The sequence below is a fragment of the Oncorhynchus nerka genome, linkage group LG11 (genome assembly GCF_034236695.1).
Source record: "Oncorhynchus nerka isolate Pitt River linkage group LG11, Oner_Uvic_2.0, whole genome shotgun sequence".
In the NCBI taxonomy this organism is placed as follows: domain Eukaryota; kingdom Metazoa; phylum Chordata; class Actinopteri; order Salmoniformes; family Salmonidae; genus Oncorhynchus; species Oncorhynchus nerka.
The window spans coordinates 32,390,770-32,414,452 of NC_088406.1; the positions used below are offsets into that span (position 1 = coordinate 32,390,770).

General features: G+C 41.8%; 1 protein-coding gene across 2 annotated transcripts in view; it reads right to left on the reverse strand.

Moving 5' to 3' along the window:
* Positions 1-23,683, reverse strand: part of LOC115136709 (roundabout homolog 2-like) — a 73,935-nt gene that overhangs the window by 32,383 nt on the left and 17,869 nt on the right. For both annotated transcript variants that reach the window (XM_029672407.2, XM_029672408.2), the window contains exon 2: positions 14,926-15,252. In XM_029672407.2, coding sequence (XP_029528267.2) covers positions 14,926-15,252 — 327 coding nt within the window. The remainder of the gene's footprint in view (positions 1-14,925; positions 15,253-23,683) is intronic.

Below are 23,683 nucleotides of genomic sequence, written 5' to 3' on the forward strand. Positions count from 1 at the left end.
TTATTATTTTGGGAAGAAGAGTGTTTAGTCTTTTGGCGAGCAATTTGGTAATTATTTTATAGTCGAATTCCAACAAGCTTATGGGCCGGAAGGACGAGCAGGATAGGGGGTCCTTGTCCTTTTTTAGCAACACTGTAATGCGAGCTGTGTGCATTGAGTCTGGGAGAACTCCGTTTTTGCAAAAATCCTCCAGCATTGGCATGAAGATAGGGCTGAGCTGGGGCTAAAAAGCTTTGTAGAACTCTCTGGGGAATCCATCTGGGCCTGGGGACTTATTAGGTGGCATGGAGGTAATTGCCTCCAGGATCTCCTCAGGAGTGAAGGGGGAGTTAAGATCTTCCTGGTCGGTCTCTGATAGTTCAGGTAGCGAGATTCCCTCTAGGAAAGAGTGGAGTTCTGCCTCTGTGTGTTTTCTCTCAGAGGTATATAGTTTGCAGTAAAAATCATGAAAAGTTAAATTGATCTTTTTTGGGTCATATGTGACCTCGTCCTCTGCTGTTCGGATAGCCATGATTGTACGCTCTGACTGCTCCTTTTTTAATTTGTAAGCAAGCAATCTACTGGGCCTATTGCTATACTCATGGTATTTCTGTTTAGTAAAGAAAACTTTTTTTTATCTCCCGAGTGTAGTCCAAATTCAGTTTGGCTTTGGCTGCTTTAAGATGACTCCAGGAGGTGCTGTCTAGGGATTGTTTATGTATTTTTTCACAGCATTCCAGCTCCCTCTCAAGATCTAGCCTGTGTGCTTCCATTGCTTTTTGCTTAGAGGAAGCATATGCAATTAGATGACCTCTTAGTGTGGCTTTAGCAGCGTCCCACATTGTGGCCGGAGAAACAGGAGAATCTTTATTGTCTTGTGTGTAGTTGTCTATCCATGTAGTGACCAATGTATGGAACTCGTCATTTGATAGCATGGAAGTGTTGAATTTCCAGCTCTTTGACCTCGGGATGTTTTTGCAGAGGTCAAAGCGGAGGTGGACAAAGGCGTGATCTGAAAGTGCTATGGGTCCGATTGTACAAGTGGCTGAATTTATGAAACTCTTTGGGATAAAAATGTAATCTATACGGGAGTAGGTGTTATGGACATTAGAGTAGTATGTATAGTCCATAGATGAGCTATTATTCTCTCTCCAGATATCTATCAGTCCCATCTCTTTAGTAAGAGAGTTCAACATCTTTGGGGACTTGAGATGATTTGTCTAGGGTTGGGTTAAGGGTACAATTAAAATCTCCGGCCACCACGCCAAAGGAGACACAATGCTCATTGAGCAGGGTTATAATTTTTGACATGAAGGCAGGAGTATCTGTGTTAGGGGCGTATATGTTTAATATAGTAATTGGTTGACCATATAGTGACCCAGTTATCAAAATAAATCTCCCCTCCGGATCAGATATGTTTTTGTCAATTATGAATGGAACATTTTTATGGATAAGTATGGCTGTGCCTCTACTGTTTGATTTGAAAGATGAGAAATACACCTGTCCCACCCAAGCTCTGCGGAGTTTGGCATGTTCAGCATCACAGAGGTGTGTCTCTTGTAATAGCGCAATGTGTGCTTTTTCCTTTTTTAGAGCACATAGTATCTTTTTTTGTTTTATTGCATGCCCTAGACCATGGCAGTTCCATGTCAATAGATTTAAGGTACTAGTCATCGTCATCGAGCAGTAATCGAACTTTAGTGCAAGTCATCGCTGGGTAAAAGTGGATAGTAATTACAGCTGCGTTCACATAAAAGGAAAATAAATGGTGTACATAAAATAATAATCTCTGAACACCCCAGCCGAGTTCCCAAACAACTCGACACATCCCGTTGGATCTATTACCCCCCCGCTCAGTCTCAATTCTGTGTTCCGAATAAAACAAAAACCGGGAACAGTTAGCAACGCACAACGTCTCCCTCTCCCCACCAAAGAAATGCCTCATCCTCTCCACCCCGCATTGAGTAAATAACACAGTTGCCCTCGTCCAGACCACAGTAAAAGAGGGGAGAAAAATAAAATCAATAGCCCAGCCTACATATACCTCCCCCAAGGGACATAGGGAACCCCAGGTAATAATAGCAACAACAAAAAAACAGGGAAATAAAAGTAGGCTGAAACATTAGTAGGCCTAGGTTAGGCTATACAGCCCATCCCTCTCAGTTAAAGGAAAATAAATATAAATTGGACGGCTATAATGACATTTAGGGGGTGGGTCTCGGCTACATGTCGTCTTACCTCCTTTAGTAATGGCATTAATCGCATTTAGTCATTGGTCTGTTTCTCATTGGCCAGGATTGTCTTTCAAAAAACGTTTTGCCTCTTCGGGAGTTTTGAAGTGTCGCAAGGCTCCTTGGTGAAGAACCCTGAGCTCGTTTGTGTATTTGAATCCCCTGAAGATGCCTCGGTCAATGGAGTATTTCTTCACTTCGTCAAATTCTCGGCGCTTTCGGCGTATTCCAGCTGACAGGTCCTGGTGTAAAGCGAGTTTGGCGTTTCCCACTGTGATGGTGTTATTTTTCGCCGCCTGTAGGACTCGTTCCTTGTCGGTGAATCTCAGGAAACGTATGGTGATTGGGCGCGGTGGTTGTCTGGCTGCTGGTGGGGGCCTCAGTGCTCGGTGAGCTCTCTCAAGTTCTATGGGCCTGTCGGTGGGCAGGTGGAGCCACTCGGGAAGTTTTTTCTTGCAGGTAGCGGATCAGTGGCATGTTTCCCTCTTCTTTTTCGCCCAGATTGAATAGGACACAATTATTCCTTCGCCCCCTGTTTTCCAGGTCCTCTGTTTTCTCTTCCAGATGCTCGATTTTCTTTTTAGCATATGCTATTGTTTCCATGGCATCTGTCAATAAGTTTTCCATGGATAGGATTCGCCCCTCTGCCTCGTCCAGGCGCCCCCCGTTTATGGTTATCTTGTTGTTGATGTCAGGCAAAGCGTTTTCCAGTATTGTCACCTTGCCCCCCATCGCACTGAGCTGAGAGTTAATGGCATCTAATTTGGTGTTTAGTTCTGTACGTTGGGATCTCAACTCAGAAAGGATGTCTTCGACAGAGTGCGAGGTTGGCATTCGTTGTGCCTCGTGGGGGAGCGGGTTCTCTTGCTCCTGGCTAATGGCGCTAGTTTTTTCTGAAGCTAGCTTCTTCTTGGAGGCTTTTTCCATCGCGAATACTCGAGTCCGGGTAAAAATGTCACCTGTAGTGTCGCCTTTTGTAGCCGCCATGGCTTTTTCTTACTAAAGCTAAATGAGTGTGAACTTGGAGTGGAGGTAAGATTAGGAATTGGAAACTACTGGTGCGGAGCTCTTAGTTCATGCGGCCATCTCGTTCAAGGGTCACGTGATCCCCCGGTAATATATTTCTTAAACGCTGTTGAATATGCCGATAATATGGGGTGCTACGCTACAAATATGACAGTTTGACACAACGAACGACAAAACTAAAAAATAATGTGATCTTTGTCACTGTCACACAGTGAGGTTAGCAGCCTTTTCTATGCAAATGAAGACCGGATGAGATGCTTGACTTGGCAGCCTCAGGTACCCTGTGCAGCACTACTACTCCAGCCTTAAATTCTCTCTCGCACACATACTACTTCAGAATAATCAATGTCTCTTCTTATACCTTTATAAATATTTCAGGTTGGCATTTTACAAAGTAAAGAATCAGACCAAGACTATCTGCCTGCCTAACTATCCATCTGTTAACACAGTAATGCATCAACACCCAATCAAATTAATTAGCACTGCAAATATGCTGTGAATTAGTCCAATCTCAAACATCAATTAATCTAAACACATTAGTGAACTCGTCCCCTGTCTACCAACTGTGCATCTCTCCAGCTAAGCCACACTACCCCGTTATCCCCTGACATGTGTTTGACAGATCCCTCCTCAGCACAGCAGCTATTTGTGTCTTTTAACATGGCATTTATATTTCACAACCACAGTGACTGACTGACTACCATCTCATTTAGTTTATCACAGCCATCTAGAGCGTATAGAGTGTCTCCCTTCTGTCTTAAGCTGTAAGGGCTGCAATTATCTTGGGAAACGTGATGCTATGAATATTCCAATCTCTGAGAAGCTGACAAATGGTGGCTGAGCCTTCGCTGAGCAGGCTGCTTTTCAGATCCGCTGTCAGGATTGAAGTGGTCATCTGTCGATCTCCCCCTCCCTCTCGCCAGCCCACCAATGAGACAATCTGTCACACACTCTCTGCCTGCCTGAAGTCGCTGCCTGTTCAAATGCAGCAGTAGCTCTACTTTCGATCATTTGGAGGCATTGCATCTGTATTATAATGAAGCACATTTAATTCCCCAACTGAAACTAGGCTTTTGTCATTGACGTGACATTTAAACTTTTAGAAAAGTCTACTTTTGAAACAAAATGGGTAACAGAAGTCAAGTCTTGTACAGAACATTAAAAAGCTTGTCAGAATTCTTCATCATCAGCTGGAGTTTTTTCTGTCTCAGATAGTAATACACCCACCACATCTGAATCTAAGATACACAAGGCCTATCAGCTCATCCAACCAGTAGGAGTTGCTTACCTACAGTCTGGGGTGAGTTAAGTACATAGGCAGGGGGGAAGTTTCAGGGGACATTTAGAGGCACGCGGGGCCTGGACATCTGTCCCTTCAGGGGTCTAACCCCGACCTCCCATCGCAACCACAGAATAAGGAGACCAACACAAGATCCCCCCCCCTTAAGACGAGAGATGGATGAACTATAACCTGTCAAAGCACACACCCTTCCCAACAGGCTGTTCAGTAGTCTCAACTCAGCTGGCTGCTTGTTTGAAAAGCTTCAGATAGTTGAAGGCTAATTGAAAGTGGTGTATTATTTTTTAGAGCTCAGTCTGTAAAGGGCCGGTGCAGAGACGAGACCGGGAGCACAGAGACCATCACTACCCAGCCATGTTGAGGGAACTGAAGAGAATACATGGAGAATACATGGAGCCAATGAGTTAATCCCTTTCATTTCACAGAATTCACACACTATTATAGTTTTATGAAATAATGATGGCACCACAGGAATCTCCTGATATTCTCAGACAGACAGATGGCCAGGGAACTTCCTGAGGTAAAGTCCAAAACACAGTATTTCTACCAGACCTGATTCACATGGATGGTGAGTAAGTACTAGGACTTCCTGAATCTGAACTATTCCAACCTTACGGTGACAAGAGTGGGGAACGGGGCACCTAATGTCCTGGGCTGGCCTGAGGATAAATACAACCCATATTCACCTCCTGCTATTATTTTAGCTCATTTTAAACAGTGTGGTTAAATGACTAACCATTATGCTATGTTTACTACTATAATAACTGTTACATTTTAGTCATTTAGCAGACGCTCTTATCCAAAGAGACTTACAGTAGTGAGTGCATACATTTTTTCATGTTTCAGGGATATACAGATTAAGAGATTAAGAATATCCCCAGAATATTCACCACTGTATCTTTAAGTGACATTAATCTCAATATATAGTGTTTAGCAAGAGTGCAGCTTTAGTGCAGTCGAAGTGGCCATCTGTTAATGTTTTGAAGGGGGGAGTTGGGAGAGTAGTCATGGTAATAATGGGCTTAATAAAAATAAAGTAATGGTCTGAATTGCCGTGGGGCCCTTGTCAGTCAGTTCACTATGAACACCACTACACCAGCAGACTAAACATCAGTCAGTGATCAGATTCACTGAACAGTCTAAAGGCAGGATGGGAGGAGTAGGGTGATTGGGGAAGAGTGTAAGGAGAAGGTGAGGTTGGAAGGGGACTCGAAAGGTGGCGTAGGGGACAGGGTTGAGAGGTTGGGCAGAGTTTGGGGGATTTGTCAAACGGGATGTTGGAGGGACAGAGTGCAGGTTGACTTTAATTGGGATGAGTCTAGTCCTTGAGGCAGAACTGCGAGATACCCGCTAGATGCAAAGTCAGAATTGTCTATATTGTAAAAAAATAATAATGAAAAACAAAAATGTGATTTTTGGTATTAATTTAAGGTTACTTAGGCATTAGGGTTAGAAGTGTGGTTAAGGTTAGATTTAAAATATAATTTCATGACTTTGTGGCTATGCCAGCTAGTGACCACTCTGCAGAGCTTCCTCCAGAACAAGATTCATGATGAAAAAACACTAAACAGAGGACAAAGTGGGGAGCTGTGTACAGCAGCACAAGGCAGCTCCCGCTCAGCCCAGTCCGAAGCTCTTCTCTGTCCTGGCACCCTCCCCCTTTCCTAATAGCATCGACTTTGCTGATAACATATTTATTGAGGGAATATATACTTGCTATGATTGTGATAACTCGTTGAGACAACTACACATCTTAAGATAAACACACTAATTGTAAGTCGCTTTTTTCCCCAACGCTGCATACCAGTCAGCTAATATAGGACTATTATAGGCCCAGTGCACTACTTCTGTGAAAAAAATATTTAGTTTTTTTTTATATTAAAAAAACAACTGTATTCTGCTTTTTCAGGGCACCCTCAGCACCCCTACTTCCCAAGGCAGGTCCTAGAATAAAGTGACCTGATGGTCAGCCAGCCATTGTTCTTTTGTCTCAGTACAGTAGGAGTAAACCGATTAGAGGTGGTCTAATGCCATCTCTCTGCTACTGCCGTGTCATGGCTAATAGAGCCAGCGGGATTGATTTAATCCAGCCATTGTCTGTGTCTACTGAGGTTAAAGAGGGACTCAGGCAGTTCTAGGTCTATTGAGCCCGTTGTGTTTGAATGCTTGGACGAGCGGTAAACTCATGCCTACAAATTCATCCTTAGGCACTTGTTAAAGCCAACTCGATTATTCAAAATCTTGAATCCTTTCTGTAAATAATTATGACAAGAAAAATAGTAATGTAATGTAAAGTAGTATCCATGATATCTGTCCATACAGAAAGCATCTCGTCTGCATTTCTTCTTCAGGGTTTACATAAGAGACTGGTGGCAGAGTCGTAGTGTAGAAGAGGCCAAGAAACAAGCTGCAGCCAAAAATGTAATTCCTTCATAAAAAAACATCAGGAGAAGAAGGACATCGCTGTAAAGCCCTTTAAGCAAGTGTAAAAAAAAATAATGTTAAACTTTATTTTGAATTCAGCTCAGATATTGCTACAATGGAAAGGCAAATACCTGTGGAAATTTGTAAAAATAAAATAAAAAAATATCACCCGATTAACTCTTTAGTCATGTCCCAGTTTACCCATTTGCTTATGGCCTTGCCTACACCTAGCGACTTGTTTTTTAATTATATGAGCAAAAAAAATATTACATTTGATTTGGAACAGCAAACCAGACAAAATTAAAAAGGGTCGATTTATATAAAATAATATACATTTGAAGGGCAGAAATAATTTAATTTTAAAGCATTAGACCTCTCACTAAAGGCTTCAGTCATACAAAATATATATTTACATCTGGTTCTCTAGCAGATTAGTAAGAATGTCTCACCCCATGTTCAAGAAGGGCATTTTACCCTTTGTTCAGATTACAACATTTCCCTTTCGGTTATTTGAAAATGAAATACTCTCCAAAATGTCACTATTTTTAAAACAAGCCATAGAAAGTTGGTTGCAATTTCAGGTTAATCCACCAGAAAAGACAGAACAAATATTATGGTTAAACTCAAATATACTAATTGATTAAAAAAAATAAAAAAAAAAAATTATACGGTATAATCTTTGTAAATTATATCATAAATAGGACTGGTGGAATTGTCACACATGCAGCTAACAAGAATATGGATATGTGTCACGCCCTGACCTTAGAGAGCTGTTTTATTTCTCTATTTGGTTAGGTCAGGGTGTGATGTGGGGTGGGCATTATATTTTTTGTTTTCTAGGTTTCATTATTTCTATGTTTTGGCCGGGTAGGGTTCTCAATCAGGGACAGCCGTTTTTCTCTCATTTCAGTGTGGGTAGTTAACTTTGTTTGTGGCACTTAGCTATGTAAACTTCACGGTTGTTGCTGTCGTTTGTTGTTTTGTTGGCGAATAAAATAAAATAAAATGTACGCTCACCACTCTGCTCTTTGGTCCACTTCCAACGACACCCGTGACAACATGTCTGATCTACCCAAAATTAAAACCAACTAATTGCAGCATTACTGCACAGATGGAAGAGGTTTGTGGAAGGGGGAGAAAGTAAGAAACTTGTCTGTTGGCCCTGCATTAAAGACCATAATTGGTTAAACAAAATTCTGATAAATAGTGCCATAAGCATTGCAAAATAGTTGGGGAAAGATTTTCGATTTGTACCGATTCTATGGCACATGGTTTATGAACTGATACAAAATGACGCAAATGAGCAATAGAAAAATCGATCGCGCAAATGTCAACATTCTGAATTACAACATTTACCTGGAGCTAACGCCACAAATTGCACTGCTGGGTGATTTGAAAAGTCATAGTCAATCGGTCAATAATATTACCCTTAGCAAAAATGTTTACAATCTGTAGTTTTGTATAAAAAAAAAACTACAAACTGGATGGTCTTCAGGGATCGATGAGAGGGATTGAGGGTAGATGAAGGATGGACAAAAAACAGGCAAAAGATAACTTCATGTGTACAGACTAAGGTTTGTTTCAAATTTAGCATATTTTATTTAACTTCAAGAGAAGTGAATATTACATTTTATGAAATATATTAAATGAAACAAACCAAAAACCACCACACTAGAGCAGATACCTCTTTAAGGAATACCTAGGATAGGATAAAGTAATCCTTCTCACCCCCCCCCCCTTAAAAGATTTAGATGCACTATTGTAAAGTGGCTGTTCCACTGGATGTCATAAGGTGAAAGCACCAATTTGTAAGTCGCTCTGGATAAGAGCGTCTGCTAAATGACTTAAATGTAAATGTTAAATGATTCAGACCCCTTGACTTTTTCCACATAGGTATGTTACAGCCTTATTCTAAAATTGATTAAATTACCCCCCCTCAATCTAAACACAATAGTCCATAATGACAAAGCAAAAACTTTTTTTTTTAGAAAAATTGGCACATTTATCAAAAACAAAAAAAATGAAATATCACAGACCCTTTACTCAGTACTTTGTTGAAGCACCTTTGGCAGCGATTACAGCCTTGAGTCTTCATGGGTATGACGCTACAAGCTAAGCATACCGGTATTTTGGGAGTTTCCCCCATTCTTCTCTGCAGATCCTCTCAAGCTCTTTCAGGTTGGATGGGGAGCGTCACTGCACAGCTATTTTCAGGTATCTCCAGATCCAGAGATGTTCGATCGAGTTCAAGTCCAGGCTCTGGCTGGGACACTGAAGGACATTCAGAGACTTGTTCTGAAGCCACTCCTGCATTGTCTTGGCTGTGTGCTTAGGGTCATTGTCCTTTTGGAAGGTGAACCTTTGCCGTCTGAGGCCCTGAGCGTTCTGGAGGAGGTTTTCATCAAGGAAAATGTTGCTCTGTTTATCTTTCCCTCAATCCTGACTAGTCTACCAGTCCCTGCTGCTGAAACACATCCCATCAGAATGCTGCCACCACCATGCTTCACCGTAGGGATGGTGCCAGGTTTCCTCCAAATGTGACGCTTGGCATTCAGGCCAAGAGAATCTTGTTTATAATGGTCAGAGTCCTTTAGGTGCCTTTTAGCAAACACATTCTTTTTTTTGTTTTTTTGTTACCCTTCCCCAGATCTGTGCCTCGACACAATCCTTTCTTGCTTTTTGCTCTGACATGCACTGTCAACTGTGGGACCTTATATAGACAGGTGTGAGCCTTTCCAAATGATGTCCAATCAATTGAATTTACCACAGGTGGACTCCAATCAAATTGTAGAAACATCAAGGATGATCAATGGAAACAGGATGCACCGGAGCTCAATTTCAAGTCTTATAGCAAAGGGTCTGGGAGGGATCTTTACTTTACATTGTAGAATAATAGTGAAGACATAACTATTAAATAACACATACGGAATCATGTAGTAACCAAAAAAGGGTGATCAAATCAAAATATATTTGAGATTCTTCAAAGTAGACACCTTTTGCCTTGATGACAGCGTTGCACACCCTTGGCATTCTCTCAACCTGCTTCATGAGGTAGTCACCTGGAATGCATTTCAATTAACAGGTGTGCCTTGTTAAAAGTTGATTTGTGGAATTTTCTTCTTAATGCGCCATTTGAGCCATTCAGTTATGTACAGTATACAGACGATAGCACTATTTGGTAAAAGACCAAGTCCATATTATGACAAGAACAGCTCAAATAAGCAAAGAGAAATGACAGTCCATCATTACTTTAAGACAGTCAATCTGAAAATTAAGTATTTTGAAAGTTTCTTCAAGTCCAGTCGCAAAAACCATCAAGCACTATGATGAAACCGGCTCTCATGAGGACCACCACAGGAAAGGAGACCCACAGTTACCTCTGCTGCAGAAAATAAGTTAATTAGAGTAACCAGCCTCAGAAATTGCAGCCCAAATAAATTCAATTCAAGTTCAAGTAACAGACAACATCAACTGTTCATAGAAGACTGCGTGAATCAGGCATTCATGGCCGATTTGCTGCAAAGAAACCACTACTAAAGGACACCAAAAAGAATAAGAGACTTGCTTGGGCCAAGAAACACGAGCAATGGACATTAGACCGGTGGAAATCTGTCCTTTGTTCTGAGGAGTCCAAATTTAAGATGGTTTGGTTCCAACCGCTGTGTCTTTTTCAACAAGACAATGAACCAAAACACACCTCCAGGCTGTGTAAGGGCTATTTGACCAAGAAGGAGAGTGATGGAGTGCTGCATCAGATGACCTGGCCTCCACAAATCACCCGACCTCAACCTAATTGAGATGGTTTGGGATGAGTTGGACTGCAGAGTAAAGGAAAAGCAGCCAACAAGTGCTCAGCATATGTGGGAACTCCTTCAAGGCTGTTGTAAAAGCACAGCAGGTTAAGCTTTTAATACATTTGCAAAATAAATCTAAAAACCTGTTTTCGCTTTGATATTATGGTGTATTGTGTAGATTGAGGAAAAAATATAATTTAAATCAATTTTAGAATAAGGCTGTTACCTAACTAAATGTGGGAAAAGTCAAGGGGTCTGAATACTTTCCGACTGGACTGTATCAACAGAACACAAACAGACAGACTCCTGTAAATTCTATATGACAGTATGATAGGTATAGTCTTTTAAGCAGGCGTGTTGACTAATTAGTCTGGCTGGTGGTATTCATGAGATTTGGGTGGACAACAACAGCCTTTAACAACCCAGAAAGCCAGCCATCCTATTAGCTCCTCAATGATTTAAGCCAGTTTAACAGCTGCAGCAGTACTAATTACTGCTCACAAATGGGGGGGGGGGCTCTTCTAAAGCTCTTCCTCCCTCCACCTGTTGTTCCTAGTATCCACACTTCTAACACTATCCTCAACCCACTACAACTTGGTGGGGAGGGGTGAAGCTAAGAACACCACCACCCTACGGTCTTAACATATGCCCCAGCTACCCAGAGGCAGCATACCTAGGACAATACAGTCATTGCTGCGGTTAGTTACCATTAGAGTGCCTGCCTCTAGGAGATGTGCCTGCCTCTAGGAGATGCATAGCCTTATTGGTATGACTGTCATCTCCGGCTACATCTCCACTGGCTGAGGAGAATGTCATCTCCGGCTACATCTCCACTGGCTGAGGAGAATGTCATCTCCGGCTACATCTCCACTGGCTGAGGAGAATGTCATCTCCGGCTACATCTCCACTGGCTGAGGAGAATGTCATCTCCGGCTACATCTCCACTGGCTGAGGAGAATGTCATCTCCGGCTACATCTCCACTGGCTGAGGAGAATTCATCATCAAAAACATCATAACTGTGATGCTTAAATGTTTTTCTCTAGAAACGGTTTTGCTCTAATATTTGTAGTTTCTCTAATATTTGATGTTCTTCTGTTTATTTGTATTTATTAAAGGATCCCCATTAGCTGTTGCCAAGGCAGTAGCTAATCTTCCTGGGGTCCAGCAACATTAAGGCAGTTATGAGTGTGGAAATATCACTTATTATGGAAGCTGAACTAAAGCTGGCCCTATTTTTGAACATGTGCTGTGATGGAGGTCAGTGAGCCATGAGCAGTTAGAGAGGCTGAGGTGGCATGGCTGGCTTTGTGCTCTGGTGAAAGACAAGATGCAGGCAAATTGCTGTTTTGTGTTTTTAACAAGGAGACATTCCCTAATCTGTTACGCTCGTTTTCCTAATCAACACACTCCGCTAATCCATTTCCTAATGCCAGAAAGGGTATGCATTCAGCCTAGTGTCACGCCACACCGACACAATTACAAGGGGAAAGAGAGAAAACAGCATACCACAAAGTCGTAATTGGCTTTATCAAATCAAATTTAAAAAAACATTTTTTATTTATTTAAGTTTAGGGTAAGGCATAAGATTAGCAGTGTGTTTAATGTTAGGGTTAAAAACAGATTTTAAGAAGAGGAAATGTAGAAACAGGCTGGGTTCATGACTTTGTGTGTGGTAACTAGTGACAACCACTTGAGACTGAGGGCCATGATAATAGTGGGGTGGGCATGTAGCCTAGTGGTTAGAGCGTTGGGCTAGTAACCAAAAGGTTGCTGGATCAAATCGCCGAGCTGACAAGGTAAAAATCTGTCATTCTGCCCCTATCAAGAGAACACTCGTCATCAAGCTCGAGACCCTGGGTCGACCCTGCCCTGTGCAACTGGGTACTGGACTTCCTGACGGACTGCCCCCAGGTGGTGAGGGTAGGTAACAACATCTTCACCCCGCTGATCCTCAACACTGGGGCCCCACAAGGGTGCTTCTGAGCCCTCTCCTGTACTCCCTGTTCACCCACGATTGTGTGGCCATGCACGCCTCCAACTCAATCATCAAGTTTGCGGACGACACTACAGTGGTAGGCTTGATTACCAACAACGACGAGACGGCCTACAGGGAGGAGGTGAGGGTCCTCGGAGTGTGGTGTCAGGAAAATAACCTCACACTCAACATCAACAAAACAAAGGAGATGATCATGGATTTCAGGAAACAGCAGAGGGAACACCCCAATATCCACATCGATGGGACAGTAGTGGAGATTGTAGTAAGTTTTAAGTTCCTCGGCGTACATATCACGGACAAACTGTGTGGTGAAGGCGCAGTAGCGCCTCTTCAACCTCTGTCGGGCTGTATCACCGCCTGGCATGGCAACTGCTCTGCCCACAACCGTAAAGCTCTCCAGGGGGTAGTGAGGTCTGCACAATGCATCACCGGGGGCAAACTACCTGCCCTCCAGGACACCTACACCACCCGATGTCACAGGAAGGCCATAAAGATCATCAAGGACAACAACCACCCGAGCCACTGCCTGTTCACCCCGCTATCACTCAGAAGGCGAGGTCAGTACAGGTGCATCAAAGCAGGGACCGAGAGACTGAAAAACAGCTTATCTCAAGGCATTCAGACCTCTTCAACCTATGGGGGCGCTATGTCATTATTGGATAAAAAGACGTGCCCGTTTTAAGCGCAATATTTTGTCACGAAAAGATGCTCGACTATGCATGGAATTGACAGCCTTGGAAAGACAAAACTCTGACGTTTCCAAAACTGCAAAGATATTATCTGTGAGTGCCCCAGAACTAATGCTACAGGCGAAACCAAGATGAAACTTCAAACAGGAAATGAACAGGATTTTTGATGCTGTGTTTACTAACGTCTCCTTATATGGCTGTGAATATGCTGCGAACGAGCGTATGCGCTCTGCCGTTCATCCAAGATGTCTGCAGCATTGTGGCGTATTTGTAGGCATATCATTGGAAGATTGGCCATAAGAGACTACATTTGCCAGGGGGCCGTCTGGTGTCCTTTGTCTAAATCGGTGCGTAATTCCCAGTGGCAACCATTGTACCTTGCGTTACAGAAGGAGACTCATACTTCCAGGAACGATACATCATTGAAGAGATATGTGAAAAACACCTTGAGGATTGGTTCTAAACAACGTTTGCCATGTTTCAGTGGATATTATGGAGTTAATTTGGAAAAAAGTTCGGCGTTTGGATAACTGAATTTTCGTTTTTTTTTGGTAGCCAAACGTGACGCACCAAACGGACCGATTTCTCCTGCGCAAAAAATCTTTCAGGAAAAACTGAACATTTGATATCTAATTGAGAGTCTCCTCATTGAAAACATCCGAAGTTCTTCAAAGGTAAATGATTTATTGAATGTTTTTGCGAAAATGTGGCCTGCTAATGCTAACGCTAAATGCTAATGCTAAATGCTAGTTTGCTATGGTAGAGAAGCATATTTTTGAAAATCTGAGATGACAGTGTTGTTAACAAAAGGCTAAGCTTGAGAGCTAACATATTAATTTCATTTCATTTGCGATTTTCATGAATAGTTAACGTTGCGTTATGGTATTGAGCTTGAGGCTATGATTACGCTACCGGATCCGGCATGGGTCGACGCAAGAAGTTAAACAGCCACCACTAACATTGAGTGGCTGCTGTCAACATACCTACTCAACTCCAGCCACTTTAATAATGGAAAAATTGATGTAGAAATGTATCACTAGCCACTTTAAACAATGCCACTTAATAATGTTTACATACCCTACATTACTCATCTCATATACTGTACTCGATACCATCTACTGCATCTTGCCTATGCCGTTCTGTACCATCACTCATTCATATATTTTTTATGTACATATTCTTCATCCCTTTACACTTGTGTGTATAAGGTAGTTGTGGAATTGTTAGGTTAGATTACTTGTTGGTTATTACTGCATTGTCAGAACTAGAAGCACAAGCATTTCGCGACACTCGCATTAACATCTGCTAACTATGTGTATGTGACAAAATCTGATTTGAAGTTGGATTTTACAGGGTGACTTTCACTTCTACTAGAGTCACTTTCTATTCAGATATCTTTACTTAAACTCAAGTATGATAATTGGGTACTTTTTCCACCACTGGTCGTGGGTGACATATACAGCAAGTAAAATGACAAAGACTTACTGGCTACTTCCAGCGAAGCGTTGTGACTGACAGCCTCTCCTAGGTAGTTACGTGCCACACAAGTGTAGACGCCCTCATCTGGTTTAGAGCGTCGTCCGTGGACGATACGCAGGAAGAAGAGGGAGCCGCTGGGAAGGAGCATGCGATGAGACCGAGGGTCATCCCGGTCTGTTTCCACCCGCTCACCGTCCTTGTACCACTCCACAGTGGGGTTAGGCCTCCCCTCTGCCTTGCAGTTAAGGGTGGCGGGCTCCCCCTTGGACACGATCAGGTCAGAGGGGTTCTCCACGATCCAAGGTGGGCTGTCCTCAAAACGTGCCCGGGACCCTGCGAGTTGAAATAAGGTTACTATCCATGTAGCTGTCTATCAGTCATTCATACTGTAGCCCAAACCTGCCATCTCTGAAAGAAAACATCCCAACACAATGTAATCCCATTGAGAAAAAAGGCAATAGAAAAGCCCTGACAGGCAAACCTAAATCCATCATCTCCACTGACATGGACGTAAGGATGCATGAAGTCTGAGGGAGAGGCAGATGGGTTGGACAAGAGAGAAATACATCTATCGCTCACCACTGAGATCTGCTACTGATGCACCATGATAGTAAAGCTGACAAGGCTCAGAACTTTAGTACTGAAGATCTCATGTTGTTGTTTCTCCCCAGGGTGGATTTTGACTCCGTAGAGATAAATCACATCTTTATTTCACCTTATAGGCCTCTGTTATTCACCTATTTAATTAGACACCTTTTCAGACAGCCCCTTTAGCATAGTTAAGGAAGTATCCTTGTATACTGTTCACACCGTAATGACTACATCATACCATATAGCCTTTTAACCACATCCATTGAGATGTCAATTGTCAGTAATGGTAGGTACGGTAAATCCTGCAGAAGAAGACAGGTTTATTCTGATGGGTATTTTCAAAAGGAGGAAGAAGCCACAGGAGATCTGGCCAAACTTCTGAGATGGTAATAGCCAATCTCAATGTCAATCAGGATTTCAGCAGAGAAGACATGAAGGCCAGTGAGACGCTAACTAAAACAGAGAGAAAGCCAATAGAGAGTGAGAAATAGAAAGATTGAGAAAAAAAGAGAGCACTCTCCCATATCCCTCCCTCTTGAGATCCATTACTGTTACCCTCTGCTGTATGGGAGACGAGTACTTCTCCAAGCCAAGGGCTTTAGCTAAGCTTTTAGAGTAGATGCTCTAACAATGTGCACTACAGTTGTGTCTGGAATGTGAATCATTAAAATGAAGTAAAAAGGCCTCCAATGTGCTGTGTATGAACAGATTTTTTTTTACAATCAATCTCTATGGTTCTCCTTTGTTTAATTGTGATCGTATGTTTTCCTGTCCATCTGTTTTTTGCTTACTTGTTTGCCTGTTTATAAAACTTCAACTGAATAGACCAGCAATGAAACAGTTAAGATTTTCTGAATCCAAATGTTCACCATGCCATTGAATATCATGAGTTATTTTTACTGCAGTCAGTCTATAATCTCCAGTGAAGTGAACATCTTCCATTACCAGAAGCATTTGGTGGGGAGGAGCATACAGCAGCATATTGACATACAGTGAGCTCCAAAACGATTGGGACAGTGAATGTTTTGTTGTTGAAATTATACAATGAGTAGGAGGTCAAAGTGCAGACTGTCAGCTTTAATTTGAGGGTATTCATCCATATCGGGTGAACCGTTTAGAAATTACAACACTTTTTGTACATAGTCCTCCCCATTTTAGGGGACCACGTATGTGTGTACCCTGTCGTGTCTTTGGCTATGTCGGATTAAGTGATATGACATGCTATTCTATAAAATAATTTCTCCGTCATTAATATTACCTGATTGAGCTAATCATATAAATGTAATTAACTAGAGTCGGGAACCACAAAATAATATTTAGAGAACTGTTATCTACCGAATAAACTCTTAAAGACAGAGTAATATTTTACATCAATAGCAGTCAATATTAATCGTCATCGTAAAGTTGTAAATTCTTGGTTGCACGAACCCTGGCTAACAAGTGGAATCAGCAATACAAAAATTGGGTTTAATTATTGATTTACTAAATAACTAACTAATCACACAAAATAACACATACACATATTTAAATCATACCTTGATTACAAATTACGTCATAAAGGAAAACGTTCCTAGCGGGCGGAACAGATATGACAGCTGGTTACACAAAAGAAAAGGGGCTGGGTTTGAGTGAAAGAGCGGGAAGACTGAGGAACTGAGGGCGAAGCTGTGCTATCGTAAATACAGTATCTTATGCATTCTAAATTACCGCCCATTTGGAAAAGGAAATAAATATTTACTCTGAGCTGCGCTTCGGTAGGTTGGTGGTAGATGGTTGGGCAACACGGCCTTCTGAGTCCTTTGAAGAATGTCTATGGTGGTAGATTGTATACATTGTAGTAACGTTGTTGTGTGGTAGATGGGATACTCTGTCTGTTCTTTCCTAGCCCACGTTTGCAGCTGCTGTTGCTAACTTAATGACTAGGAGGTATCACTTCTGTAGTGAATAGGAGTTCAACGTTCATACCATTCGCAACCAAAGCTCACGCTGAGGTTGGCTTAGTTCTGTAGTTGACATGTTAGTCCTTTTAACGTATGGACCGTCGTCCTCACATCCTCGGAACAGGAGGTTACATTTTCGTCAAGGCTTTATATAGTGGAGCAAGAAGGGTGTGTTTGAAATGTTTTATAACCCATGTCTCTTCACAGGGGCGGGCCACTGATTGAGCAGAGCCCTAACTTTATGAAAACCCAAATCTGTCATTTGGAAGCTAAAATTACATTTAATCTCTTCACCAATAATTGTATATTCAAACATTTATATTCAAACAATTCCATGTGAATCCGATAACTACAATGTGCAGACTTTCCACTGTAGAGTTTGTCATCCTATCATTGATGAGAATGTCTCAGATGACAACCGAACTGACATCATATTCATTAAGTTACCAGAATATAGTTTATTTCCCCCCACCTTCTGATGTTCACAGAATCTCTATGTTAACCAAGGGATTTTCAAATGTCACATCAGTAGGGTAGAGAGGAAAGGGGGGGGGGGGGGGGAGAGGTATTTATGACTGTCATAAACCTACCCCCAGGCCAACATCATGACACTTCCCAGTAAAGCAATAAAAATAGCCGACATTAACATATGTTGCTTAAGAAATAAGGATAATACCTTTGATTATACAGTGGTAGCAATAACTGGTTATAACATCTACATAAACGACAGAAATGCCAAATAGTGGCAGTGTGGCTGTTTAAATTCAGAAGCACATTCCTGTAAAAGCTTAGAGGATATCATGTTAAATGCTGTTGAAGTAATACAGCTACAGGTTTCTCTACCTCATCTAAAGCCCATTCCCTGCTATAGAGCACCAAGTGCTAACAGTCAGTGCCTGGATAACATGTGAAATACTTGATAAATGTATGTGATTAACTCTACCCACATGTACAGTCGTGGCCAAAAGTTGAGAATGACACAAATATTAATTTCCACAAAGTTTGAATGAGTAGGCCTGTCAAAACCTTTGACTGGTACTGGAAATAGTGAATCAGAGCAGTGATGACTGAAGGTATTTACTTCAAAAGTAGCTACAAATATTAAAATGTATTCAAAAACTTCAACAACAAAAAATTACTCGTACTGTCGGAATTGAAAAAACATTCCATGGTTATTTCCAAATGTATTGAACCTTTATTGAACTAGGCAAGACAGTTAAGAACAAATTCTTATTTACAATGACGGACTACCCCAGTATAGGGTATATATACAGTCGTGGCCAAAAGTTTTGAGAATGACACAAATATTCATTTTCACAAAGTTTGCTGCTTCAGTGTCTTTAGATATTTTGTCAGATGTTACTATGGAATACTGAAGTATAATTACAAGCATTTCATAAGTGTCAAAGGCTTTTATTGACAATTACATGAAGTTGATGCAAAGAGTCAATATTTGCAGTGTTGACCCTTCTTTTTCCAAGACCTCTGCAATCTGCCCTGGCATGCTGTCAAGTAACTTCTGAGCCACATCCTGACTGATGGCAGCCCATTCTTGCATAATCAATGCTTGGAGTTTGTCAGAATTTGTGGGTTTTTGTTTGTCCACCCACCTCTTGAGGATTGACCACAAATTCTCAATGGGATTAAGGTCTGGGAGTTTCCTGGCCATGGACCCAAAATATCGATGTTTTGTTCCCCGAGTCATTTAGTTATCACTTTTACCTTATGGCAAGGTGCGCCATCATGCTGGAAAAGGCATAGTTCATCACCAAACTCTTCCTGGATGGTTGGGAGAAGATGCCCTTGGAGGATGTGTTGGTACCATTCTTTATTCATGGCTGTGTTCTTAGGCAAAATTGTGAGTGAGCCCACTCCCTTGGCTGAGAAGCAACCCCACACATGAATGGTCTCAGGATGCTTTACTGTTTGCATGACACACGACTGATGGTAGCTCTCACCTTGTCTTCTCCGGACAAGCTTTTTTCCGGATGCCACAAACAATCGGAAAGGGGATCCAGAGAAAATGACAGTCCCAGTCCTCAGCAGTCCAATCCCTGTACCTTTTGCAGAATATCAGTCTGTCCCTGATGATTTTCCTGGAGAGAAGTGGCTTCTTTGCTGCCCTTCTTGACACCAGGCCATCCTCCACAATTCCTCGCCTCACTGTGCATGCAGATTCACTCACACCTGCCTGCTGCCATTCCTGAGCAAGCTCTGTACTGGTGTTGCCCCGTTCCCGCAGCTGAATCAACTTTAGGAGAAGGTCCTGGCGCTTGCTGGACTTTCTTTGGCACACTGAAGCCTTCTTCACAACAATTGAACCGCTCTCCTTGAAGTTCTTGAGGATCCAATAAATGGTTGATTTAGGTGCAATCTTACTGGCAGCAATATCCTTGCCTGTGAAGCCCTTTTTGTGCAAAGCAATGATGACGGCACGTGTTTCCTTGCAGGTAGCCATGAGTGACAGAAAGATCAATGATTCCAAGCACCACCCTCCTTTTGAAGCTTCCAGTCTGTTATTTAAACACAATCAGCATGACAGAGTGATCTCCAGCCTTGTCCTCGTCAACACTCACGCCTGAGTTAACGAGAGAAATTACTGACATGATGTCAGCTGATCCTTTTGTGGCAGGGCTGAAATGCAGTGTAAATGTTTTTGGGGTATTCAGTTCATTTGCATGGCAAAGAGGGACTTTGCAATTAATTGCATTTCATCTGATCACTCTTCCTAACATTCTGGAGTATATGAAAATTGCCATCATACAAACTGAGGCAGCATACTTTGTGAAAATGAATGCGTCATTCTCAAAACTTTTGGCCACGACTGTATAGATTACCTTGACTAACCGGTGCCCCCGCACATTAACACTGTACCGGTACTCCCTGTATACAGCCTCGCTAATGTTATTTTACTGCTGCTCTTTATTTGTTAATATATTTCTTATTTTTTAAAACTGCATTTAAAACTGCATTGTTGGTTAAGGGCTTGTGAGTAAGCATTTCACTGTAAGGTCTACACCCGTTGTATTCAGTGCATGTGACAAATCAAATGTTTTTGATATCAATAGAGAAGTATCTTCTGGGCAATTTAAATATTGACTGGCTTTCATCAAGCTGCCCACTCAAGAAAAAGCTTCAAACTGTAACCAGTGCCTGAAACCTGGTTCAGGTTACCAGTAAACCTACGAGGGTAGTTACAAACAGCACAGGAATGAAATCAACATGTATTAATTACATCTTTACTAATGCGCTTTTAAGCAGTATCCAAATCCATCAGATATGGTTATCAATGCTGAGCCTAATATAGTTTATAAGAAGTCATACAATACGTTTTGTAGTGATAATGTTAGTCTGTGGTGTGTAATGAGGTTCAACCAGATGCTGTACTTGACACATTTATGAAATTGCTTATTCCAGTAACTAATAAGCATGCACCCATTGAGAAAATTACTGTTAAAATGTAAATCCCAGAGGATTGATGAGGAATTGAAAAATGGTATGGCTGAGAGGGATGAGGCAAAAAGAATGGCAAATAAATCTGGGTGCACAACCGATTGGCAAACGTACTGCAAATTGAGAAATCATGTGACTAAACTGAATAAATATAAGTTTCTATACTACGAAACACCGAAATTATATAAAGAATGATAGTAAAAGCTCATCTGCATGTGTAACGGCTCATCGACAAAGGACACAGTGCCGTTCTCTTTCACAGTTTATTCTGCAGACATACACACAACGTGTAAACTTCAGAGCAACTTCAAAAATCAGTCATGAAATCTCCTTCAAAGTGTAACAACTCTTGCTTTTTGTAATAGTTGTAGATATCAAATCATAACATCTGTAACAACATGACTACAGAGGAGCGCTCAATGTATGACTCCATCTGCCATAACACAGCACATGGGCGACATGTGTACAGTAACATTGTTCCAGAACAGTTTGGGAGCACGTACCTGCAGACATACACAACACAAATACATACAATCACACAACATATAAAAAGGTTCATTTACAAGAAAACCAACATTTGAAGTCTCCCAAAAGGATGAAGTGGAAGGAAAGTTAGCCAAACTCTCAAACCAACTACTGGCTGTAGGATGCCTTTCTACACATCTACACTGTGTAGTACTAGACCTCATCAATAAAGTACAATGCTCATGTAAAATAATGGAAACTGAAATCTTCACTAAACGATTGGGTGAGTCACAACTATAGTTTTGCTTAATCTCTGAAGGCTTGGATCAGTAACTTGCAAATATTTGCTTGAATATTAAGATCAGGGTCACTTAGTGTAGATAAATATGTTGACAGGTTTGACGATTTGCCTAACTGCACTAGGATTGTCGTTGTGAGTGTAAGTCACTAGTGACAGTAAACTGAGTCACTAGGCTGTTCAGACTGTCCAATGTCAGCAGAAGAGCGTGTCTGATCACTGGATCTCTTCTGAATCTGAGTCTTGAGACCAGTGGTTCTGAGGTCACACCTGAAGAAGATTCCTCATCTCTACTAACTGGTAACTGTATTATCCAATCTCGAGTTCTTCCTTCAGAGTCCACAAGCTCCTGACCAGGTAAAGAGTTCTCGCTCGTTCAGAAATGGAATTCATTCTCTCTTCTGCATAGGTCTGCTCCGCTTTCCTCTTCGTGATCTGATTCTCCCTCATTTGTACAGATAAGTCCCGTTCCATTCCAGATAGTGAATCTTGACTCTCTTCTTGAGGAAAGGAACTCCCTTGTCTTGTTTGATACTGAATCTATCATCACATTGTGAGCACCGGAACTTGGAGTCAGGCCAACGGACATGGATGAAGAGGCCAGAGACTGCACTGTCATCATCTACTGGGAAGAAGTTGATCAACATGATCAGGTTAAGATGAACTACTTTTTCCCTTTCCAGTGGCTGCATTACATATTCTGTATGTGTTTTACTGTATGTGTTTTACAGTGTTTTACTTGCTATATTGTATTTACTTTGCCACCATGGCCTTTTTTGCCTTTACCTCCCTTCTCACCTAATTTGCTCACATTGTATATAGACTTGTTTTTTTTTACTGTATTATTGACTGTATGTTTGTTTTACTCCATGTGTAACTCTGTGTCGTTGTATGTGTCAAACTGCTTTGCTTTATCTTGGCCAGGTCGCAATTGTAAATGAGAACTTGTTCTCAACTTGCTTACCTGGTTAAATAAAGGTGAAATAAATAAATAAATAAATAAAAATGTGTGAGTGACTGGATTCTTGTCCGACCACAGTGTAAATTGTTGATTCCCAGCGATCCGCCACTTTCCTCTGTCTTTGTTTGCCAATAGTACGCCATCGCCGACTTCTTTGGCAGGCCCCTTGACCTTTCTGTTGTAGATCTCAGTTTGTCCGTTTTGTGCTTTTGCAGCATGTTCCTGCGCGATCACCATAGCATCCTTCAGATCATTGGAGAGCGACACCACATACTTGTCGTAACTGGTAACAGCTGGATCGTTCAGTGTTTCTGAAAAGCACATCTACTGGCAGACAAGGCATCCTTCCATACATCAGGTAGAAGGGGGCGCAACCTGTTGTCTCACGGGTGGTGCAATTGTACACCAGAAACTGAGTATCTCACAGATCAACTGACTCTCGAAACTTGCCCATTGGTCACTATGAATTCTCTCAAGAAATCCATACACACAGAAGTATCGGTCCCACAGGATTCTTGCCACCTGCTTAGCATTGGGCTCTGTAGGGAAACGATTGAGCTATTCTTGTAAATTGATCTGTTATCACTAGTACGTCAATGGACTTCTTGCTTGAATCTTCAGCAGAACAGAAATAGTTACAAACCAGTCGTAGCGGCCTAGTCAAGGTGATACTTTCCAGTGGAGCCCTGCCATCAGGCTCAATGGTCTTGCTGACAATGCAACGGTGGAAACCAAGGATGTACTGGAACCGCTTTGTCTTCGATAGCTGATCTTGTGAGACTCTGTACAGTATGGCATTACCTGACAACAAGCGTCTCCCAGCTCTTCAAGTATCTGATGACTAACAGTATCTCTTGCTTTTTCTCTTCTATAAGGCCTGCGTTGTCTCCACATTGAATAGCACATGAGAAAGAGTCCTGTCGTTGAGTTGCTCATCAAGAAGCTCCTTCTCAGAGTAGGCAGGTAAGGTGTCTTGACCAGGAGGTATCAGTTGAGGTAAATGAACCATTTCAACAGCACATGTTCTAGCTCCTGTTTCCCAGTTGTCATGTGACT